At 42.3% G+C, this 20,372-nt stretch overlaps 1 protein-coding gene across 3 annotated transcripts in view; it reads right to left on the reverse strand.

The window, feature by feature from the left end:
- The window catches only part of MED27 (mediator complex subunit 27), a 218,215-nt gene that overhangs the window by 73,460 nt on the left and 124,383 nt on the right, over positions 1–20,372 (reverse strand). For all 3 annotated transcript variants that reach the window (XM_004048767.4, XM_055351393.2, XM_055351394.2), the window contains exon 4: positions 4,162–4,255. In XM_004048767.4, the coding sequence (XP_004048815.1) occupies positions 4,162–4,255 (94 nt within the window). The remainder of the gene's footprint in view (positions 1–4,161; positions 4,256–20,372) is intronic.

Below are 20,372 nucleotides of genomic sequence, written 5' to 3' on the forward strand. Positions count from 1 at the left end.
ATTCATAAAACAAAGAATAAATGCTTGAGAGGACAGATATCCATTTACCAGGATTTGATGATTACACATCACAGGCCTGTATCAAAGTGTCTCATATACCCCATAAATATATACACCTACTGTGTACCCATAAAAATTAAAATAAAAACTTTCAAAAAAAGTATCCTGGTATATGCAAGAGAATGCTCGTGCCAACATTATTTATAAAGCAAAATTGTAAACAACCCCAACATGCCTTGGCAAGAGAAAGAATAAAGTGTGGACAGTCACAGGATGGACATTAGATGACAATGATCAAACTGCCAGATACGACCACCATCAGGGATACAGCTCAGAAACAATATACATAGTATGATACTATTTTTACACAGCTCAAAACTCAAGGAGGCATTATTTAGGGATACAGGCACATGTGGCAAACTGCATTTTAAAAATGAGAAGGGGTGCCTCTCAGGGTGGAGATGACCACGGGTCGGGAGGCAGGGATTGGGGAGGAGCCATATTGTTTATATTCTATTTCTCAAATTGAGTGATGAGCTCATGGGTTTATCTAAGCTTTATAATTTACATATACATTACATATATTCTTTAGTATATATCAAATTACATAATTTAAAAATTTTAAGAAAAAATTGGCCAGGTACAGTGGCTCATATCTGTAATCCCAGCACTTTGGGAGGCTGAGGCAGACGCATCACTTGAGCTCAGGAGTTCGAGACCAGCCTGCTGTCTCTACAAAAAATACGAAAATTAGCCAGGCATGGTGGCACACACCTGTGGTCCCAGCTACTCAGGAGGCTGAGGTGGGAGGATTGCTTGAGCCCAGGCGTTTGAGGCTGCAATGAGCTGTGATCACGCCACTGCACTCCAGCCTGGGTGACAAAGTGAGACGCTGTCTCAAAAAAAAAAAAAAAAAAAAAAAAGAAAGAAAGAAAGAAAGAAAAAATCACCAGCCTAGTGCCTGGTAGTCCAAATCTTACTTGCCACCAGCATGACCTGTCCTCAGAGACAAGAGGAGGACAGCATCCTGGAGGCTTGGGGAGATAGGGATAGGTGTCCCCGCAGCCACAGGAAACAACTGCCTCCATTTCCTACTTGTCAGATGAGCACAGTTGGTGCTACCCACCTCGAGGGCCACAGTGAGGACCAGATAAGATAAGTGCTGTGTAAGCCACAAGACTCTGTCCACATAGACGTTCACTGTGCCATACAGATGGCTGGTTCCTCTAGGGAATTACTTCCCCTCCACTCCTTGCAGTTCTGTGGGGCTGCCAAGGCCTGACTCCCCCATCCTCTGGGCTCAGGGCAAGGAGCAACTGCAGGCTAGGCCAGCAGGAGTGTTCTTCCCAGGTTGTATGCACAGGGATGGAAGGCAGTTAATACGGAATCATTTGGGCCATGGGGCCCCCTAAAAAACGTTGTCCTGATCTTGTTTCTGACATGCCTGGAGCTATTCTGGTTTTTGTCCTGCCGGGCAGGTCAGATTAATCACTGAGTCTGATGCACCTGGCACCATCAAACAGCAAAACCAAAACCAACTCTTTCCTTATGTAAGTCAATCAGAGTTTCTGTTGACTGCATTCAAGGAAGCCCAGCCAATTCAGGAGGAAATGCCATTTTATTTCAAAAGCACAGGCACAGTTCGGACATTTGCCGAGGGAGGTAAAGGAAGGTGTCAGCTGAGACTGCTCAAGTGCACCCTGCTTCAACGGCCTCTTAACTGGTCTTTCCCCATCAGTCTCACTAGCCCCCAAAACCTTCAGGAATACACTGCATTCCAGAATAAATCAATTTATTCCAGATTCATCTCCAGAAAACACTTTTCTGGGGAACAGGTGACTAGCAGTAGGTAGTGGGGGAGGTGGCATCTGTTGGTCCTGCTCCCCCTCCAGGTAGGAATTCCCATCACCCACCTCACGATGGATGTGGTAGCAGTGAATAGCCTAGAGATTTGCCATCTCATAAAATTCCAACTTTTAATAGTAAACGCCAAATGCAGGCATTATGTTAAAAGTATGATTAACCCCATGGCCCATGGCAATCTGATTCTGAATCAAATCACCTACCACTGGCCCTGTAAGTAAGCACCAGCTTCTGTGAGTTCCTGTGTCGCTGAAGAAAGGTAACAAGTAGGCACCTAGATCCACGTGTCTGAATTAGCGGGGGTGGATGGGTGTTAGTGGTAGTAAATAAACAGGGCATATGAAATGTGATTCTTGCCTTGAACTGAGCCCCTAAACTCTCTCATCAGTCTATTAGGACAGAAGCTCCATGGGAAAGCAGGCGAGGTCGACCATCACTGTGAAATACATGCCTGCCTTCTCAGGTGGAAGGAACTCATCTGTGTGGCCTGTTTGCCTGGAATCCTGTTCCCTCTGCTCATTCCCTTCAATGCCAAATCCCACCCTCATTATGAAATGGGAGCTCAATGACCCAGAAATAATTGGAACAGACCTATTTCACTGAGGATGCATTCATTTTTATCTTCATTAACTCTCTGGGGCCCTGTCAGGTATGCTGAGAGCAGGGTTTATGTTTCAACTGCTAGGTGTGGGGTATCTTAAAATCTGGGCAATTTGTACATTTAACTGAGGCAGACTTTTTTTTTTTTTTTTTTTTGAGACAGAGTCTCGCTCTTTTGCCCAGGCTGGAGTGCAATGGCGCAATCTCAGCTCACTGCAACCTCTGGAGGCAGACGATATTTTGTGTTCTGTAGACAGATGCATTTTATATGAAGAAAACTGTTTCCCTTTTCTATGAAAAAAACATCACATTATCTCCTTTTCTTTATGTTTTAACTAAAAGAAATTTTTTAAGTAGTATGTTATCCAGGTGAATGTCACTAATTTTTTTTTCCCCACAAACGAAGTAACATTTAACAAGCCCAGATCTTTTCCTGTCTTAAGACCAAAACACACATGCACACACAATGCTCCCCTAAGATGAACGGCTGGAGTAAATAGTAACTCATCCTGGGTGACTGGCTATTTATAAGATTTCACACAAGTAAAATGCTAAAATGTGGGGAGTTCACACTAGGCTCCAAAGCAGCAACAGCAGAATAGATGGAAAAAATACCCAGTCCTGAACCTTACCTCCCTGACGCCCATCGAAACCATCATTCTTATTCAATAAACTCTGCTTTTTATAAAATGTGGTGGTTCCTCAAAAATCTGTGTTCAGGGAGGTATTCTTCAAGCACATGCAAGTATTATCACACAGACCACTAGAAAAGCTTCTCATCATTGAGGTCTCTATGCTTTCCTAATTAATAACATAATCTAGCACTTCTATCCCACTGTATTTCCAAAACACACCTGTCTTTGGTGAATTCATGCAAATACAAACATCTTCTAGGAGATTATGAGGCGATGTGTTCAGAGCAAACCATAATCAGAAACAGCAAAACCAGAAGTCATCAGTCACAAGTCTCAGAACACTTTCTTCAAATACATAATATTCTGGTTTTATATTAAGAGAGTGTTTTCTTTTTTTTCTTTTTTTTTTTTGAGACGGAGTCTTGCTCTTGTCACCCAGGCTGGAGAGTGCAGTGGTGTGATCTCGGCTCACTGCAAGCTCCGCCTCCCAGGTTCATGCCATTCTCCTGCTTCAGCCTCCCCAGCAGCTGGGACTATAGGCACCCACCACCACGCCCAGCTAATATTTTGTATTTTTAGTAGAGACGGGGTTTCACTGTGTTAGCCAGGATGGTCTCGATCTCCTGACCTCGTGATCCGCCTGCCTCGGCCTCCCAAAGTGCTGGGATTACGGGCGTGAGTCACCGCGCCTGGCGAGAGTGTTTTCTTTAGCAGGATCCAACAGTTGAGCATCACTATTGTCTACTATACTTCTTTGGGGAAAATAGAAAACAGATTCGCCAAAACATTGTGAGGTTGCATTAAGTGACTTAAGGTGAAGTGGTCTTACAGTGTCTTTCCTCTCTGGTTAAGTCTTACACGGGGTCTGAAATTTTGTTCAAAATCAAGGTTTCAATGTGCAGAATTCTTAACCTACAGAATGCCAGTAAAGAAACTATGTTATTCACTATCAAATTGGAATTTAATCCCCATTCTCTAGATCCTACAACACAGGACCAGAGAGTTAATTGTGAAGTCCATTTTTTTCCCCAACATCCCTACAAATCAGCCAAGCTGATCTTACCAGAAGCATTGCTGATGTTCCATTGGGTCTGGATAAGTGGATGGACATTTCAGGAAACATCCTGTCAATGCGGCTGATCACATCATCAACATATCTACGTGGGAAAAAAATAAACATGTGTGAACTACAACTCCAGTTAAGAGCTACAGATTAATAGTATTCAAAAGACATTGCTTTTAAATGTAATTTTAAATCAATATAACACATTTTTAAGAAGGCAAATAGAATTAGAAACCTTTTAGTCTTTACCTCTGTATGACCAGATAATGTGTTTTTAATGCTAGTTCTTGATTTTTCATTTTAAGGCATGACTATTAATCTTCTTTTATAGGAGGTCAGAATTTAGCTGTGTCACCTGCTGGGCCACTGGACTCCAACAACATGGCCCCCTCCCTTTGTCCTTCCAGTCCAGGATGGCAGCAGTGTCCTGCTGTTGCGCACCTCCGGGCTGTCTCACTGTCTCATCTGGCTTCTCCTTTGAATCACTGGAATAACCAATTCCCAGGATTAAATTCCTTCCTTTTTTTTATTTTTATTTTTTCTTTGAGACAGAGTCTTGCTGTGTCACCTAGGCTGGAGTGCAGTGGCGTGATCTCGGCTCACTGCAACCTCTGCCTCCCGGGTTCAAGCGATTCTCCTGCTTCAGCCTCCCAAGTAGCTGGGACTACAGGCAATCCCCACCACACCTGGCTAATTTTTGTATTTTTAGTAGAGATGGGGTGTCACCATATTGGCCAGGCTGGTCTCGAACTCCTGACCTCATGATCTGCCCGCCTCGGCCTCCCAAAGTGCTGGGATTATAAGCATGAGCCACGGTGCCCGGCCAATTCCTTCTGTTTTAAATACCTGAAGTCATTCCTGATCTCCTGGTTGTGCTCTAATTCAAGTTATATCACAATTTTTACTTAAATCAGTAGTCTGTGATTATATTCTAAAATCTCTGCATATATTTTTAATAGCTGAGACACACAGTGGCTCATGACTACATTTATTTACTTATACAGCTTTCTGTTTTCTTATATTTCTATTTTGTCTTCTCTTTTTTTCTTTTTTTGAGACTGAGTCTTGCTCTATTGCCCAGGCTGGAGTGCAGTGGTGCTATCTCAGCTCACTGCAACCTCCGCCTCCCAGGTTCAAGTGATTCTCATGCCTCAGCCTCCCAGGTAGCTGGGATTACAGGCACCCACCACCACTCCCGGCTAATTTTTGTATTTTTAGTAGAGATGGAGTTTTACCATGTTGGCCAGGCTGGTCTCGAACTCCCGACCTCAAGTGATCCACCTGCCTCAGCCTCCCAAAATGCTGGGATTACAGGCGTGAGCCACTGCACCCAGCCCTGTTTTGCCTTTTCATTTGATTAGTTTTCTATGTATCTGTTACAGTTTTATTCCTAAACTCTCTGCCTGGCTCTTACTCCAAACATATCAGGCAAGCTATCAGCTTCATGTTTTCCTTGGAGATATCCCACCAAAAGGGAATCCTCTATTCTTATAGCCCAGATGAAACCTGTATCTCTTAAGGTTTTCAGTGACATTAAGGACTTAGCATGAGAACTGGCACATATAAAGGACTCAAAAATTTTAAGTGCCCTGATTGATAGTTCTACCACTTACACCATGGGCCAATTCTGCAAAAATGCCCTCTCTTACTGGGATAAATTCTCCCCTACAGTGGTAGCGCATTGTGAAGACATCAGCCCATAGCACTGAGTAGGGTCTGGCTCAGGTCCTTTGAGAACAAAATCATACAAGAATTTGTGTTCACCATCCAATTACACTGGACACAAAGAGGATGTATAATATAATAGCTGACATGTAAAACTATCTATTAAGGATTTTACATTGGATTTCATATCCATTGGCTACGACAAATTAAATTACATGTCCATTAAGTCAGGGACATATAAAAGGTATATTCTCTTGGGGTAAGAGGGAGATTAGTTCTCGGTTCACAACATGAAAAGATTTTAGTTTGAACCTGGGGCTCATGAAAGATAGCAGAAAACATAATGCCTTTTGTTAAAAAGCGAACACACACGCCAGCTCTGAAAGTCAGAAAGTGACCCTACCTATTCTCTAAGGAAAGCCTATCAGGCTTTCCTTAGAGAATGTTATGTCGAGTTTTAAAACTTTAAGCTGAAGAAGGAAGGGAAAAATTAGAGAGGGCCCGGTGGTAAACAATGACAACAGTAAGAAGACTGCAGCAGAGATGAGTGAGAAGGCGTGGAGGTGCACTGAAGGGTATTTGCTCCTGGAGAAAAGAAGGCCAAGGGAGACTTTGATATTCTTCAAGTGCATGAATGGCTTTTATGATCTCAGTACCAAACAGCATCTCCCATCTCTCAAAAGCACCATACCGTGAGGATATGGCACCAAAAAGTGAACTTGCTCAGAAAGAATGACAGGCATTTCTTAAAGGCAAGGCCCCATTCTGCTGAAAAAAAAATTTTTTTTTTTTTGAGACCGAGTCTCGCTCTGTCACCCAGGCTGGAGTGCAGTGGCGCAATCTCAGCTCACTGCAAGCTCCACCTCTCTGGTTCACACCATTCTCCTGCCTCAGCCTCCCAAGTAGCTGGGACTACAGCCACCACGCCTGGCTAACTTTTTGTATTTTTAGTAGAGACGGGATTTCACCATATTAGCCAGGATGGTCTTGATCTCCTGACCTTGTGATCTGCCCACCTTGGCCTCCCAAAGTGCTGGGATTACAGGTGTGAACCACCGTGCCCAGCCTCTGCTGATTTTTTAATAGTTTAATAAACAATCTTTCCTGGATGGCTAAGACACAGGCTGACCACACATCATCTCTCGTGGTTCCCTCTAGATTTACAGCATCATGACACACAACCTTGGATCTAAGCTTAAATGCTACAAAAGGGGTGAGAAGTGAAGAAAGGAGGAAATGAACTCATTTTTCATCATTGCCTGACGTTTCTTGAAATGGTGAAGGCACATGACAAAAACATCATGCCCAAAGTTTATACCAGGTCACTGGAAACATTTCTGCATGTATATACTTCTTCTCTAAATCTATATGTGTGGTTTAAACCCAGTTTCTTCCGACTCAGCAGGAAGCAAACATCCACTGTCCTGTGTGAATGGAGGTCATTGCTAAGTATATGCTAATGGGGAGGAGGATAGGCGATGTCTTCTGAACTGATCCTCAATCAATAGCCATCATAGCTCTGGACAGCAGAAAGCAGATGAATATGAAGATCTTCAGCACAAAGGTAACATCATAATTTGCTTTCCATTGTACCTTTCACCTTGAAGGCGTCAAGATACATTCTGGAAAACTAGTCTCCTTAGGAGGCTAAAAAAATAAAGAAATGAGGTGGGTTAAGTGATGATCCCAGGTCAAGCAAAAAGCCACAAACCAAGCTCAGTGTGTAGATTTCTAGAATTCCATGCCAACTACCTAACTTTGCTTGCTTTTAGTAAGGGCCAGAGTTCTAAATGGGCAAACAAATGTTCCTGGCCATTTTTGATTCCTTTATTGATGAGATTTTTACCTGTAAGAAAAGGCAATGGCAGAAGAAAAATAAGTTCCTAGGAAAAATATCTGCAGTTGGCACAGGTAAGTAAAGAGATCTGGGTGGGTTTTGTTGTTGTTGTTTTGTTGTTTTTTCCCCAACCCGTGACCTCAGACAAAGCTCAGCAAACTCAAAGACTGTATGAAGCAAAATGGATTTTCAGGAGATTGTTTTCCATTCACATGCCTAACACAAAGAAGATGCAAATTTCTTTTCTACAGGTGACATTATGTATTTGCCAAAAGGGAAAGAGAGAAAGTCAGCTGCATTTTTAGCTGAGGAAAACAATGTCTAAATTCTCGAGGCAAAAATCAAAACATTTCATTTTCAAACAGACCCAACCTTTGAAACACAAATCAACCACTAGTGACTTGACAGAAATAAGGAAAGCTTGGAAGCTCAAATTAAAAATCTAGAGACAAAAATGACACTCTTTCTTGTTGAGGGAGGGGGTGTTGGTATGGGAGGTGGTCTCTGGCAGTACTCTCTGAGTGCTGCCTCCCGAGATGGTGAGCACGGCTAGCGTCTGCAGCGGGCTCTGCAGTGCGGCGCCCCACTTTGAGAGCAGGGCTAAGGACAGGTAGGAACAGCGTGCTCCCCTCCTACACTTCCACCATATGTTACACTCTGTTCTGTGGCAGAATCAAATTACTTTAATTTTTACCTTTGGAATATAGGCAAACAAGCAGTAACACAGCAGTGGTGACTAGTTTACACTTGAGCAGACGCGGCGCGGAAAGACATTAATTTAGTGCCAAATTGAGCAGTGAGTCACAATTTGCACATATCTGTCAACCTGTTAACAGGGTAATAACTTGGCAAGACTGCTGTTCCTATTTACATTACAGAAGCCTTTCGAAAATGGAGAGCTGCTTGGTTCTCCTTTTTGAAGTATTTGGTCAATGAGCTGGCTTGATGGTCCAAGAACTGGGCTAGAAACACAAACTTCTAGAAATTACAGATTCAAATCAAGGTATGATCCATAACTTCAGTATGTTCGGATAGAAAAAGAACTTTTAAGCAACCAGAGCATTCTGTTTCCCTGCCCTTTGCCCCAGCTGCGGTAAGACTCTCAACGGTTTCCAATCCACTTTTTTCCAGCACAACCCAACCATCTCTTCCAGAAGGACAGCTTCAGTCTCAACTGCCTCAACATCTCCGCTGCATCAGAAACAATCCCACCATTTTCAAATGGCGAAAATGGATTTCAAGAGCCCTATACTTTTGTTCACTTCTAATTTTCTTCAAGTAGCCCAGCTTGCTCCTTTCAATGGCCTTAGTCCGAGAATTAAAGAACACCAGGACCTCAGAGGTCCTCTCATCCAGTGTCCCCAACAATTTAGGGCTTTAACAGCATCTCCAACAGGTGGTCTGCATAAATACCCCCCATCGCCACCTCATGAGGCAACCCCTTGCATTGCCTGACGTCTGATTGTTTCACATCCACTTACTAGTATCTGCACCCAATCACCCTACTTTAGCCTTTAGAACGACACACAAATATTTCCTCCAAAACCTAAAGGCTTTCTGGGGTCCATGAATGGACTTTATAAAAGACTGTTGGGTTTTCTGATTTCTTTCATCAGTGGTTTTTAGTCTTTTTTTTTTTTTTTTTTTTTGAGATGGAGTCTCGCTCTGTCACCCAGGCTGGAGTGCAGTGGCGCAATCTCAGCTCACTGCAACCTCCACCTCATGGATTCAAGCAATTCTCCCTGCTGCCTCAGCCTCCCAAGTAGCTGGGATAACAGGCACCCGCCACCATGCCAGGCTGATTTTTGTATTTTTAGTAGAGACAGGGTTTCACCATGTTGGCCAGGCTGGTCTCGAACTCCTGACCTCAGGTGATCTGCTTGTCTCTGCCTCCCAAAGTGTTGGGATTACAGGTGTGAGCCACCACGCCCGGCTGTTTTTTAGTCTTTCTTGGGTCACAGATCCCTTGGAGAAGGTATGAAAATTAAAACACATGTCTGTACAACATTTTGTATACAATCTTCTGCAGTTCATGGACCTTTAAAGCCCATTCATGGATCCCAAGTTAAGCATCCCTGCTTTAGCCCTGTTCTAGAACTGTGGTCCCTGGTTTGCTTTTTTGTTCTTTTCTGAATGGTTAACTTTCATTTTTCAATAAAGCTACTTTTATTTATATATAAATATATATAAATATAAAAATATATTTGTTGCAGCCCAGAAGTGAACATAACTGAAATGGCATAGGGGGTACAAAGAATCTACTAATTCTGATCATCTTTACATCATGTTTCTGTGATAGAGCCGCAGGCTAGTTTTTGTTTATTTATTTTTTAATTGACAAATAAAGATTGTATATATTTATCATGTACAACCTGTTGTTTTGAAATATGCATATATTGTGGAACAGTTAAAGCAAGCTTATCAGCACATACACTGCCTCACATATTTAGCATTTTTGTGTGTGTGTGGTAAGAACACCTAAAATCTACTGTCTTAGCAATTTTCAAGAATATAATACATTGTTATTAACTACTGCTACCATGTTATACAATAGATCTCTTGAATTTATTCCTCTTACCTACTTGAAATTTTATATCTTTTGATCAGTATCTCTCCCCAACCCCCATGCCAAGCCCTTGGTAACTACCATTCTACTCTGTACTTCTATGAGTTCAACTTTTTTAGATTCCACATAGAAGTGAGATCGTGGCCAGGTGCGGTGGCTTATGCCTATAATTCCAACACTGGGAGGCCAAGGCAGGAAGATGGCTTGAGCTCAGGAGTTCGAGATCAGCCTGGGCAACATGGCAAGATCCTGTCTCTTAAAAAAAAAAAAAAAAAAAAAAGTTAGCTGGGTGTGGTGGTATGTACCTACAGTCCCAGCTACTTGGGAAGCTGAGATGGGAGGATTGCTTGAGCCCAGGAGTTCAAGGAGGCAGTGAGCCATGATTGTGCGACTGCATTCCAACCTGGGTGACAAATCAGATCCTATCTCTTAAAAAAAAAAAAAAAAAAGCGATCGTGCAATATTTGTCTTTCTGTCCCTGGCTTATTTTATTTAATATAATGTCCTCTAGGTTCATCCATGTTGTTGTAAATGACAAGATTTCCTTCTTTTTCAGGCTGAATGGTATTCCACTGTGTATATACACCACATTTTCTCTACTCATTCATCCACTAATAGAAAGTTAGGTTGATTCCACATCTTGGCTATTGTGAACAATATTGCAATGAACATAGGGATGTGGATGTCTCTCTGACACACTGACTTCATTCCTATGGACATATACCCAGTAGCGGAATTGCTGGATCATATGGTAGTTCTATTTTTAACATTTTGAGGAACCGCCATACTATTTTCCATAATGGCTGTACTAATTTACAGTTCCATCAACACTGTGTGAGGGTTCCCTTTTCTCCACATTCTTGCCAACACGTATCTTTTGTGTTTGTTTTTAAACACCTGCCTCTGACTGTTACTCATCCTTCCAACAAAATCAAAGACCTACCTCCATGACTTCAGAGGTCATCTGATTGGGGTAACCACTTTTGCCCTCTAAAGCCACATTTCTCATGCTTTACACCCATGCTCCTTGTTTGTATAAGTAAAGGGCTCCCTACGTTTTGTATCACTGTTAAGGCACAGCTCAGTGGTGAACTAAAGTCTCAAGTCCTAGGAGGGCCAAAGAGACCTTCACTCCAGCTGCAGTGACTGTTACAGCCTCATCTAGGCTTCCTCCATGTCCCTGAGCAGGCTCACTCTATCTTGGACACTGTGCACACTCTGTCTGGAAGATTCTTCTCACAGGTATTCTCACCCCCGTGCCTGGGTCATTCCTATTCATGCTTCTGTCTTTGAGTTTTCATCTTAAATGATGCTTCCTCAGGGAAGTACGGTCTCACACTTCCCTTGGCACCCCATCAGTCGGTGTACCCCATTTCATCTCTCATGGTACTTTTAAATTTGCTTTGTGCTCCTGTCCCCTTTGTCATTAAATAATTTTTTGAGTGATTATTCAACACCTAACTCCCCTACAGAATTCTATGGGAACCTATGACTGTCTTCTTTGATGCTGAATCCCAGCACCTTGTCACAGTATCTGGCACCCACTAAGCATGCCTTATATATTTCCTGAATGAACAGACTGTACATTAAAAGTAAGCCACGGAGACCCAAATTAGGCCATTATAAAACAACTACAATACAAAGTTCTCTTTAGCAGAGAAGATGTGAGGTGTCGGGGGTCCATTACATTAGCCATCAAAAGTCACCAACAACAGCAACCAGAGAACTCCACAAAACAAACCTCTAAGAAAGCTGCAGAGATCCTTTATAGTCTTCCAGCTTAATATGCAGCTCCAGAATCCCTGCATGTGTTTTAGCAGAAGCTCAGTGCCTCTTAGAAGCAAAACCTTCTAAAGAAACACACTGTTATTGACATGCCAATTTTAAAATGTTGCTTTTAATGAACTAATTAATTCTGCAAAACATTAGTACAAAGATGCACGCTACCAAATTGGGATTACAATACTAAAATGATAACAAAACAGAATGTGGAAGACATTTCTAAAGATATCGCCTTTGCAAAACATTAATTTTTTACTCCACACATCCAAATACATTGCAAACTATTTGTTATTAAAACCTTAAAATAATTTATTGGACAGATGGCTTAGTTCTCTAAAGACTGACCCCCTCCTCAAAAGAAAAAAAAAACACACACACACAACAAATCTGGGCCCTAGCCAGTGATCCCATGTTAGTGTGACACTTAGCAGCTAGAGCCGGATTTAAATAGCACTTACCCCACACAATGTGTAAAATACATGCTGTTCATTTTCTCCACCCGTACAAAATCTAAAAGTTAGGAATGCATATATTAAGACCACCTTTTGGGGAAAAGGGTAATGCCCAGTAGATATCAAGAAGGGAATCATTTGCATGATCTGAAAATGATTTAAGATTTCCCTCTATACCTGTCCGCAGTGATGAGACTGAGAGGCCTTTGACAATGGGTAGAAACAGACGAGGGCTTGTTTAATTACTTCAGGAGATGAGATTGACTGAAACTACGACTATCAATCTCAAGATGCTGAAGAAAGAGATTGGAAGCTTAGGTCAAATTTGCTTACTTCTCAGATTTATAAAATATTTATATCACGGTTGTGAAACATTTCTGATTATTTGCTCAAGAAAATCAAAAATACTTTCTAAACTGTACAACCAGGCTGGGTACAGTGGTTCACACCTGTAATCCCAGCACTTTAGGAGGCCAAGGCAGGAGGATCAGTTGAGGTCAGGAGTTCGAGACCAACATGGCCAATATGGTGAGACCCCGTCTCTACTAAAAATACATAAAAACTAGCAGGGCATGGTGGCAGGCGCCTGTAATCTCAGCTACTCAGGAGGCTGAGGCACAAGAATCGCTTGAACCCAGGAGGCAGAGGTTGCAGTGAGCCAAGATTATGCCACTGCACTCCGGCCTGGGTGATAGACACTCTGTCTCAAAAAAAAACACAAAAAACAAAAAACCAAAACATAACACAACCAACCAAACAAAAAACAAAACCGTACAACTAAAAGCAAGACTAGATGTACTGCAGACAGAAATAAACACACACTAGCTTAAATTTCCATACCATCTCTCACTACACACCCTTCTCATCCTAACACAACTGGCTACTTATCTACTGTGTTGTTCTCTTCCAAGGAAAGACGCTCAAAAACTTCAAGATCTCTTTATGGCAACTCAACACTTAGGCAGGCAGAGCTGGCAAGATGAGGAAGAGCTGCTTCCTGGGAGGGAAATGGTGACCAGGCAGCAGTAGATGGGGAGCTTGATCCTGTCTTCTCCTTAGTAGCTCTTGAATTGTGAGCCATGTGAATATATTACCTGATGAAATGTAGGCGAATCACCCAGGCAAGCAAATAAAAGCTACCCCTCCATTTCCAGAAGTCGAAATCAATGCACAAGGGCCCAGCACACGCTGAAACGTATAAACCAACCTGCCTACCTTCTTCCTGCTACAGGGTGTCAAGTCGCCCTTTGAGTTCATGGGTACGTCATGAACTAGAACACATGACAAATACCATCATAAAATAGAGTTCTTCTTACACATGACTTAGCATGATTTAGAGAAGAATTGTTTACTATTCCTACAGTACCTATTAATAAATATTTTTGAGTGCCTACTCCTCAATAATGACTGTGTTCTAGGAATGATATTAAGTACTAAGGATAGAAAACAATTATGGCAGCTGGCTCACAGGCCTTGTGAGAGGGGAGGATGGCGGGGCCCGAGCTTGGCCTTTCTGCTAGAGGAGGGAGAGTGACAGAGCAGGCACTGTTTTCCAGTTTTCAAAGCACTTTTGCACTCTTTGCCTCGCTCAATCTCTCGCCAACTCTGGGAAGTAAGCAGGGAAAGCAGAAAACTCCTGTTTTACAAATGACAGAAAAAAGAAGGCTAAGTGACTTGCCCAGGAAGACACTATGGCTGAGTGGCACAGCTGAGCCCAGAATCCACGTCTCTGGATTCCCCATTCTAGGGCTTTCTTACACACCACAGTGCTTTTATTAGGTCTGCAAGGATTCCTTGGAAAAAGCAGGTTTCATTTTTGTCATTCTTCAGGCTTCTCATAAAACAACTGAGAAATCTTTTAGTAGTGTAGTAACAAAATGAAAACAATTGATGGTTTTCTTTCTTCCCAGTCATTTGGTAAATATTCATGCAGTGCCTAAGTGAGCTCAGGGATGCAGTGATGACTAAGGCAGTCTCTGCCTTCATGGGGTTTCCAGTTTCTTCAAGGCAGAAGGCTTGTCTCCAGAGAAACAGGACAACCAGGTTAAACTTCCTGAAGTTCTCCTGCTGGGTTTTTGATTTTGTGACTCTCAATTAATGTGCAAAATTGGCAGGAAACAGGGAGGAGTGAAACAGTGAATACTTGCTTTGCATTTCATTTTATATTAATAACTAAAAATATTAATATAATTAATAATTTCTAAATTTCTGTTCTTCTTGCATTACAAATTTACTCAGGTATCTTGTGGGTCCTAGTTTTCCCTAAAACATTTAAGAAACATACTAAGTTTGGGAAAGAATTTTAATGTCACTCAACAGCTACCTGCTCTGCATGCCCTTATATCTTTACGAGAGAGAAAAAAGAAAAAAAAACCCTAATAATAAAACACCTGTGTTGAGCTTTCCAGCAACACCAATTAACAACAGTTATTAAGTCAGCCATTTCTGTCAGATCTGGTGAAATGACGCTTGGAGCTCAGATAGGTGGTGAACTGAGATGCAACAATTCACATGGAGTTAAAGCAAAGCAACCTGTGGGCGGCAGACATTCAACCAGGAGCTGGCGAGGGCAGATGATGCCTGCCTTCCCACATTCCAATGGCTTTCCCTCCCGTGCCCAGGTAGGGCTGAGGACTGTCACTGCGGCACCTCTTGGCAATGCTCGGATGTGGTGACTGCTCCCAGTTACTCAGTTGGCCGCACACGTGTAGAACCATTATTTCATTTCCATTTGATTTTTTTAACGTCCCTGAGAATATACATGGTAGATTTCACAAAAAGAAACGCCAAAGAGAATGATCACAATCACTGAACGACTTGTTCTAGTCATAACCATACATTAAAGCAAATGCACACTCAGAGTCAGAAAAAGTCAACACATCTGAGGAAACCGCAGAACCCCTCCTGGGACAAACACGCTATTTGTATGACAGTAAGTTTGATCGTCATTCATCAGACAATCAACTCCTTGAGGGGAGAGTCTGAGGCTCACATCTTTAATTCCTGCAATAACTCTGCACATAATACATACTCAATAAACATGTGGTGAACGGGACTGATTTAAGTAGACTGAATCAAAGAGAAATAAAGATCCCAGAGTAAACACAACTTTGTTCTGTAATTGTTTCTTCTACAAGCAGTAAAAATTTCTTAATCACAAAATGTCATCCAACAAAGTGAACAGACACAGTGAAGTTGTGCCCTTCCTCTCCCCTTTACTGAGGGCATTACTGTAGGGCAGCTGGGTTATAAAGCAGGACTGAGATGATGACAAACGGAAAGTAACTCAAACAAAAACAGACCTTCCTGGGAGAGGTGCCTCGGCTGGAGCTCCAGGAGATTTTCCCACCTCAGGACTCATCCCCCAACCTCTTAAGTGAATTGCCTTCAGGTGTCTGCTGAACAGAACTTTCAGTAGAGAAGTCTTCTCCATGGCCCTCAAATGCACACCAGCCAAGTGTCATCAATCACGGTATCCTTGCCCTGTCCTTCAGAGTACACATCACAGTCTATCTCACACATGTGGGGGAATGACTGTTTAATGTTTACCTTGCCCACTAGACTGAGAACTCTACAGGGGGAAGGCACAGGCCATATTTCTCCCTGCCATCAGCCCCCAGCACACTGTCCAGCACACAGCAGACTCTCAACAGACAACTGATAAATGAATCTTGCATGTGGACTCCTTACAACTCTATTCAGCACAACAGAGTCTGAAGCTGGGGCTTAGGAATCACAGGGACCTAGATGCTCAAGTTCTCACAGTGCCCTCATCTTGGACAAGTTACTTTAACCTCTCTAAGCTTTGGCATCCTAATCTGTGAAATAAGGTAGCATCACTATCCTCTTCACATAATCATTATGAGAAGTAAAGGAGCGAACACAGCACATAAAGCACTTAACACAAAATAGGCAAATAATGGTATTAGCTGTTCCTTTTATGTGTGCAAACATTGTCTTTTTCTGCACAAAAAGGTTAGGAACTTCTGTTTGTGTCTACAGAAATACAAAGCCTCAAAAAGTTAATTGCAGTCATGAAAACACCTCAAAGCATGAGCTTTAAAAGCAGGGATGTTCTTTCAGGTTTCTGGTTCATTTTACTACATCAATGCATTTCAGTTAGTAAGCACAGTTCTTTTCATTATTTTTCTAAGAAGGCCAACGAGAGAGTGGACAGACTGTTCATATTTGTCATGATCCTGAAACGACCTAGTCAGGAAGTGAGCTGGAGTAAATGGATCTGGCTTCTAGAATAGGGACTATGCTGGAGAGCTTTCGTTTGTCCCTCTGCCATCCCGCACTGTGCCCCAGGAGGCTGGCCTACACACAGATTACATCAACAAGCCTTTTTGCTCTCTGGCTTCCAGCTGTGTTCTGACCAATACTAGGCACTGGCCGGAGACTCAGAGGGCAGGAGAAGCACGAGGCCAAGGGTCCTTGTCCTTGAGGGCTAGCTGTGACAACTCAGTAACAGCAAAACACCAATGACTCCAATCCTACAGCAGGAAAGGTCTGGTTCATCCCACTATTCAGCAGAAGCACCAGCAGCAGAGGATAACAGGGACATGGACTGGGGGGAAGCAGAAATCACCCATGACCAATGACATCACAGACCTTTTTCCTGGCGGCAGGGGGGCAGCAGCAGCTATGTTTCATGTTCACTGTTTCTCCACCCCCTGCCCCACTGCCTTATGTAAAGAGCATTGGGTGGGAAATGACCAGAGCCTTCACCCTCTCCAGACCCACCCTCTCCACAGTGGTCTGTGCCCCAAAAAGCTGACCCACGTGGACTGCATCCATGGGCTCCTTTGCCCTCTGGCTGAGTTTGGCCAAAGGGAGATGTGGAAGGTGGAAAAGCAGTGAGGTCAGGGTATTTATCCTGCCTACAAAGTCCCCAGGAACTGGCTGCAACCCTCATCATAGCTCTGTCAGGATCCCTCTCCACGCAGCTCTCTCTCTCACTCTGGGCTGCAGTAAGTATGCCCTCCTCTTACCCCTGGGGGAAGGACAGTAACAGCTCCGCCCATGGGCACTAGCCCAGGTACTGCCCTAGTCCCTTATGGGTTCCTTATACCCTGCCCACACCTTTGGAAACAGTCCCTTTATTAAAGTCTCCTCAATCTGGAAATCGTTCCCTTAGACAATTTCTTCTCAGAACAAAAAGTTCTTCCTAAATAAAACACATGACATTAAAACCAACCCTGCTAGAGTAAGAAACATGGTAAACTGAAGACTATTTAAACCAACTGAAGGTAACAGGGATATAAGTATTCTAGATTAGTAATGAAACAAAATTTCCATGCACTCTGCTTAACTGAACAACATTCATTTAATAATTTTCCCCCTGGAGCATTTTAACTGTGGATGCGGCTAGTTTAGAAATTCAAGACATCCAAACAGGATAATGGAAGGATCTGCCTCCCTGAGAAACAGGTACCCCAGTCTGGTTTTCTGCTGTCTCTCTTATTTCCCCTTCCTTCCTAAAGTGCCCTGGCACCTCCAAACTGCAGCCACAAAGTAGTCCTTCTCAGGCCACTGCAAAGTTTGCTTTTTCCTCTAAGTTTACTGTCAAATTCATATTTGCAGGTGTGAATTTGCACAGACTAACAGTTTCCAAAATGTCATACACATAAAAGTGGTTTTAGGTGATATATGGATGAACATTTTTCATTTCAATATCTGTATGTATAGAACAATATACAACTAGTAAATAAAACCTGTGATTTCATAGATAGCATTGCTCAGTCATGGTACCATAGAGGCTAGGCTTTAAAAAATTATACAAATATTATACAAATTATAATTAAAATTACATTATTTAATAATATTAAAAATACTATACAAATAATAGAACAGCTGACCAAAGGTTATGGCAAAAATTCTACAGTTGGTTTGCAAATGACTGAGTTTAGAAACACTATCTTACAGGAAGGCAGGTAATTAAACAGCTTCGTTCCAAAAGGGTTTTGCCTTGTTCGTAAATTGTGGGGTTTTTCTTCCCCCACTCTAAATAAATCTTCACTTTTATAACTTTTTTTTTTTTTTTTGAGATGGAGTCTCTGTCTGTCGCCCAGGCTGGAGTGCCAGTGGCATGACCTTGGCTCACTGCAACCTCTGCCTCCCGGGTTCAAGTGATTCTTGTGCCTCAGCCTCCTGGGTAGTTAGGATTACAGGCCCCTACCACCACACCCAGTTAATTTTTGGCAGGGTTTCGCCATGTTGGCCAGGTTGGTCTCAAACTCCTGACCTCAGGTGATCCGCCCGCCTCAGTCTCCCAAAGTGCTGGGTTTACAGGCATGAGCCACCGTGCCCGGCCTTTATATCTTTTTAAAAAAGTTTTCATGCATATATTTGCATATATTGAAGGAGGAGAAATGGACAAGCACCCTAGGAGTGGCCAGGGTGTTTAGGTAAGCAGCACCACTAAGCAAGGGCTGCCAGTGATCAATCAGCTGGGAGCTGACCACATTGGGATGCGTGTCTGGGAATGTGTGATGTGAGCACAGGAGGAGGGCCTCCTTGATAGAAAACGTCTTTCCCACAGCCAGCAGCATGCACGCTCAGTGGCTCCAAAATCCCTTTTGCCCTTTTCAAAGAAGTTAAAAACCACACCAGAACATACTTCTCTCAGTGGAGCCAAATCTAGGAGTCTACCTGAGACAGGTGGATTGATGCTTGCAATGCCCTGAACAAACTTTTAGACGGTGCCCTCTACAGGCTTAAGGTGGCCTCAACAAACCATTAACTAGCCTCAGCTGTGATCTCCTGAAGCTGAGAAGTCTTGTGGCAGTCTTTCAAGTTCTGGCAGAAACTCTTTTATATTGCATATCGGAGGAGAAAGAAAGTGAATCAATTTGACCCCTCTGCTCATCAATGCTATCACTGCCTCTCTGAGCCCTACTATCTATTTCTCTCCCATAGCATGCCACCCCAAAGAAACTCCTCTGCCCAGAGAAAGGGGACAACTTCAGGGGTGAACAAAACCCATCATTCATAAGCAAGGAAGGTCATAAGAATTATTATTATTTTTTTAAAAAGCTTAGAAGGATGAGCTCATCCAGAAGATATAACAATCCTAAATGTGTATGCTCCTAAAAAATAGTCAATACCACGCCTCTGTCAGTAATTGACAGAACAAGTAGACAGAAAGTCAGTAAGAATACAGAAGACTTGAACAGGGTTAACCCAATGACATATATATTCTATATCCCAAAACAGTAGAAGGTACATCCTTTTCAAGTGCACCTGGAACATTCACCAAGACAGACCATAAGCCGGGTCTTAAAACAAGTCTCAAAATCACGCAGAATATGTTCTCTGACCACAACTGAAGTGAAAAATAAATAACAAAAATATAACATAAAGAGCCCCCACATATTCAGAAATTAAATATACTTTTAAACAACTCATGGGTCAAAGAAGAAATCACAAGGGAAATTAGAAAATACTTTGGGCTGAATGATAAAAATATATTAAAACATGTGGGATGCAGCTAAAACCATGCTCAGAGGGAAATTTATAGTTTTTAAAAGCCTATATAAGAAAAGAAAAAAGACTTGAAGATCATATATCTAAGCTTCCATTAAAAAAAGAAAAAGAAGAGAAAATTAAATCCAAGGTAAGTACAAGGAGGCAATAATGTGTGTAAATCAGTGAAATAGAAGACAGATAAATACAGAAAAATCACCAAAACCAAGAGCAGGTTATGGAAATAAAAATCAACAAAACTGAGAAGTCGCTAGTTAGACTGATCAAGAGCAAAAAGAGGGACGATAATTTATCAATATCAGGAATGAATGATGAGACATCGTTCAGATTCTAGAGGCATTAGAAGAGAATACTATGAACCAATCTCTTCGACAGCTAGACGAAGTAGATGTCTTTGAAAGATATAAGTTATATAACTGAC

This window comes from Gorilla gorilla, chromosome 13 (genome assembly GCF_029281585.2).
Source record: "Gorilla gorilla gorilla isolate KB3781 chromosome 13, NHGRI_mGorGor1-v2.1_pri, whole genome shotgun sequence".
NCBI lineage: Eukaryota > Metazoa > Chordata > Mammalia > Primates > Hominidae > Gorilla > Gorilla gorilla.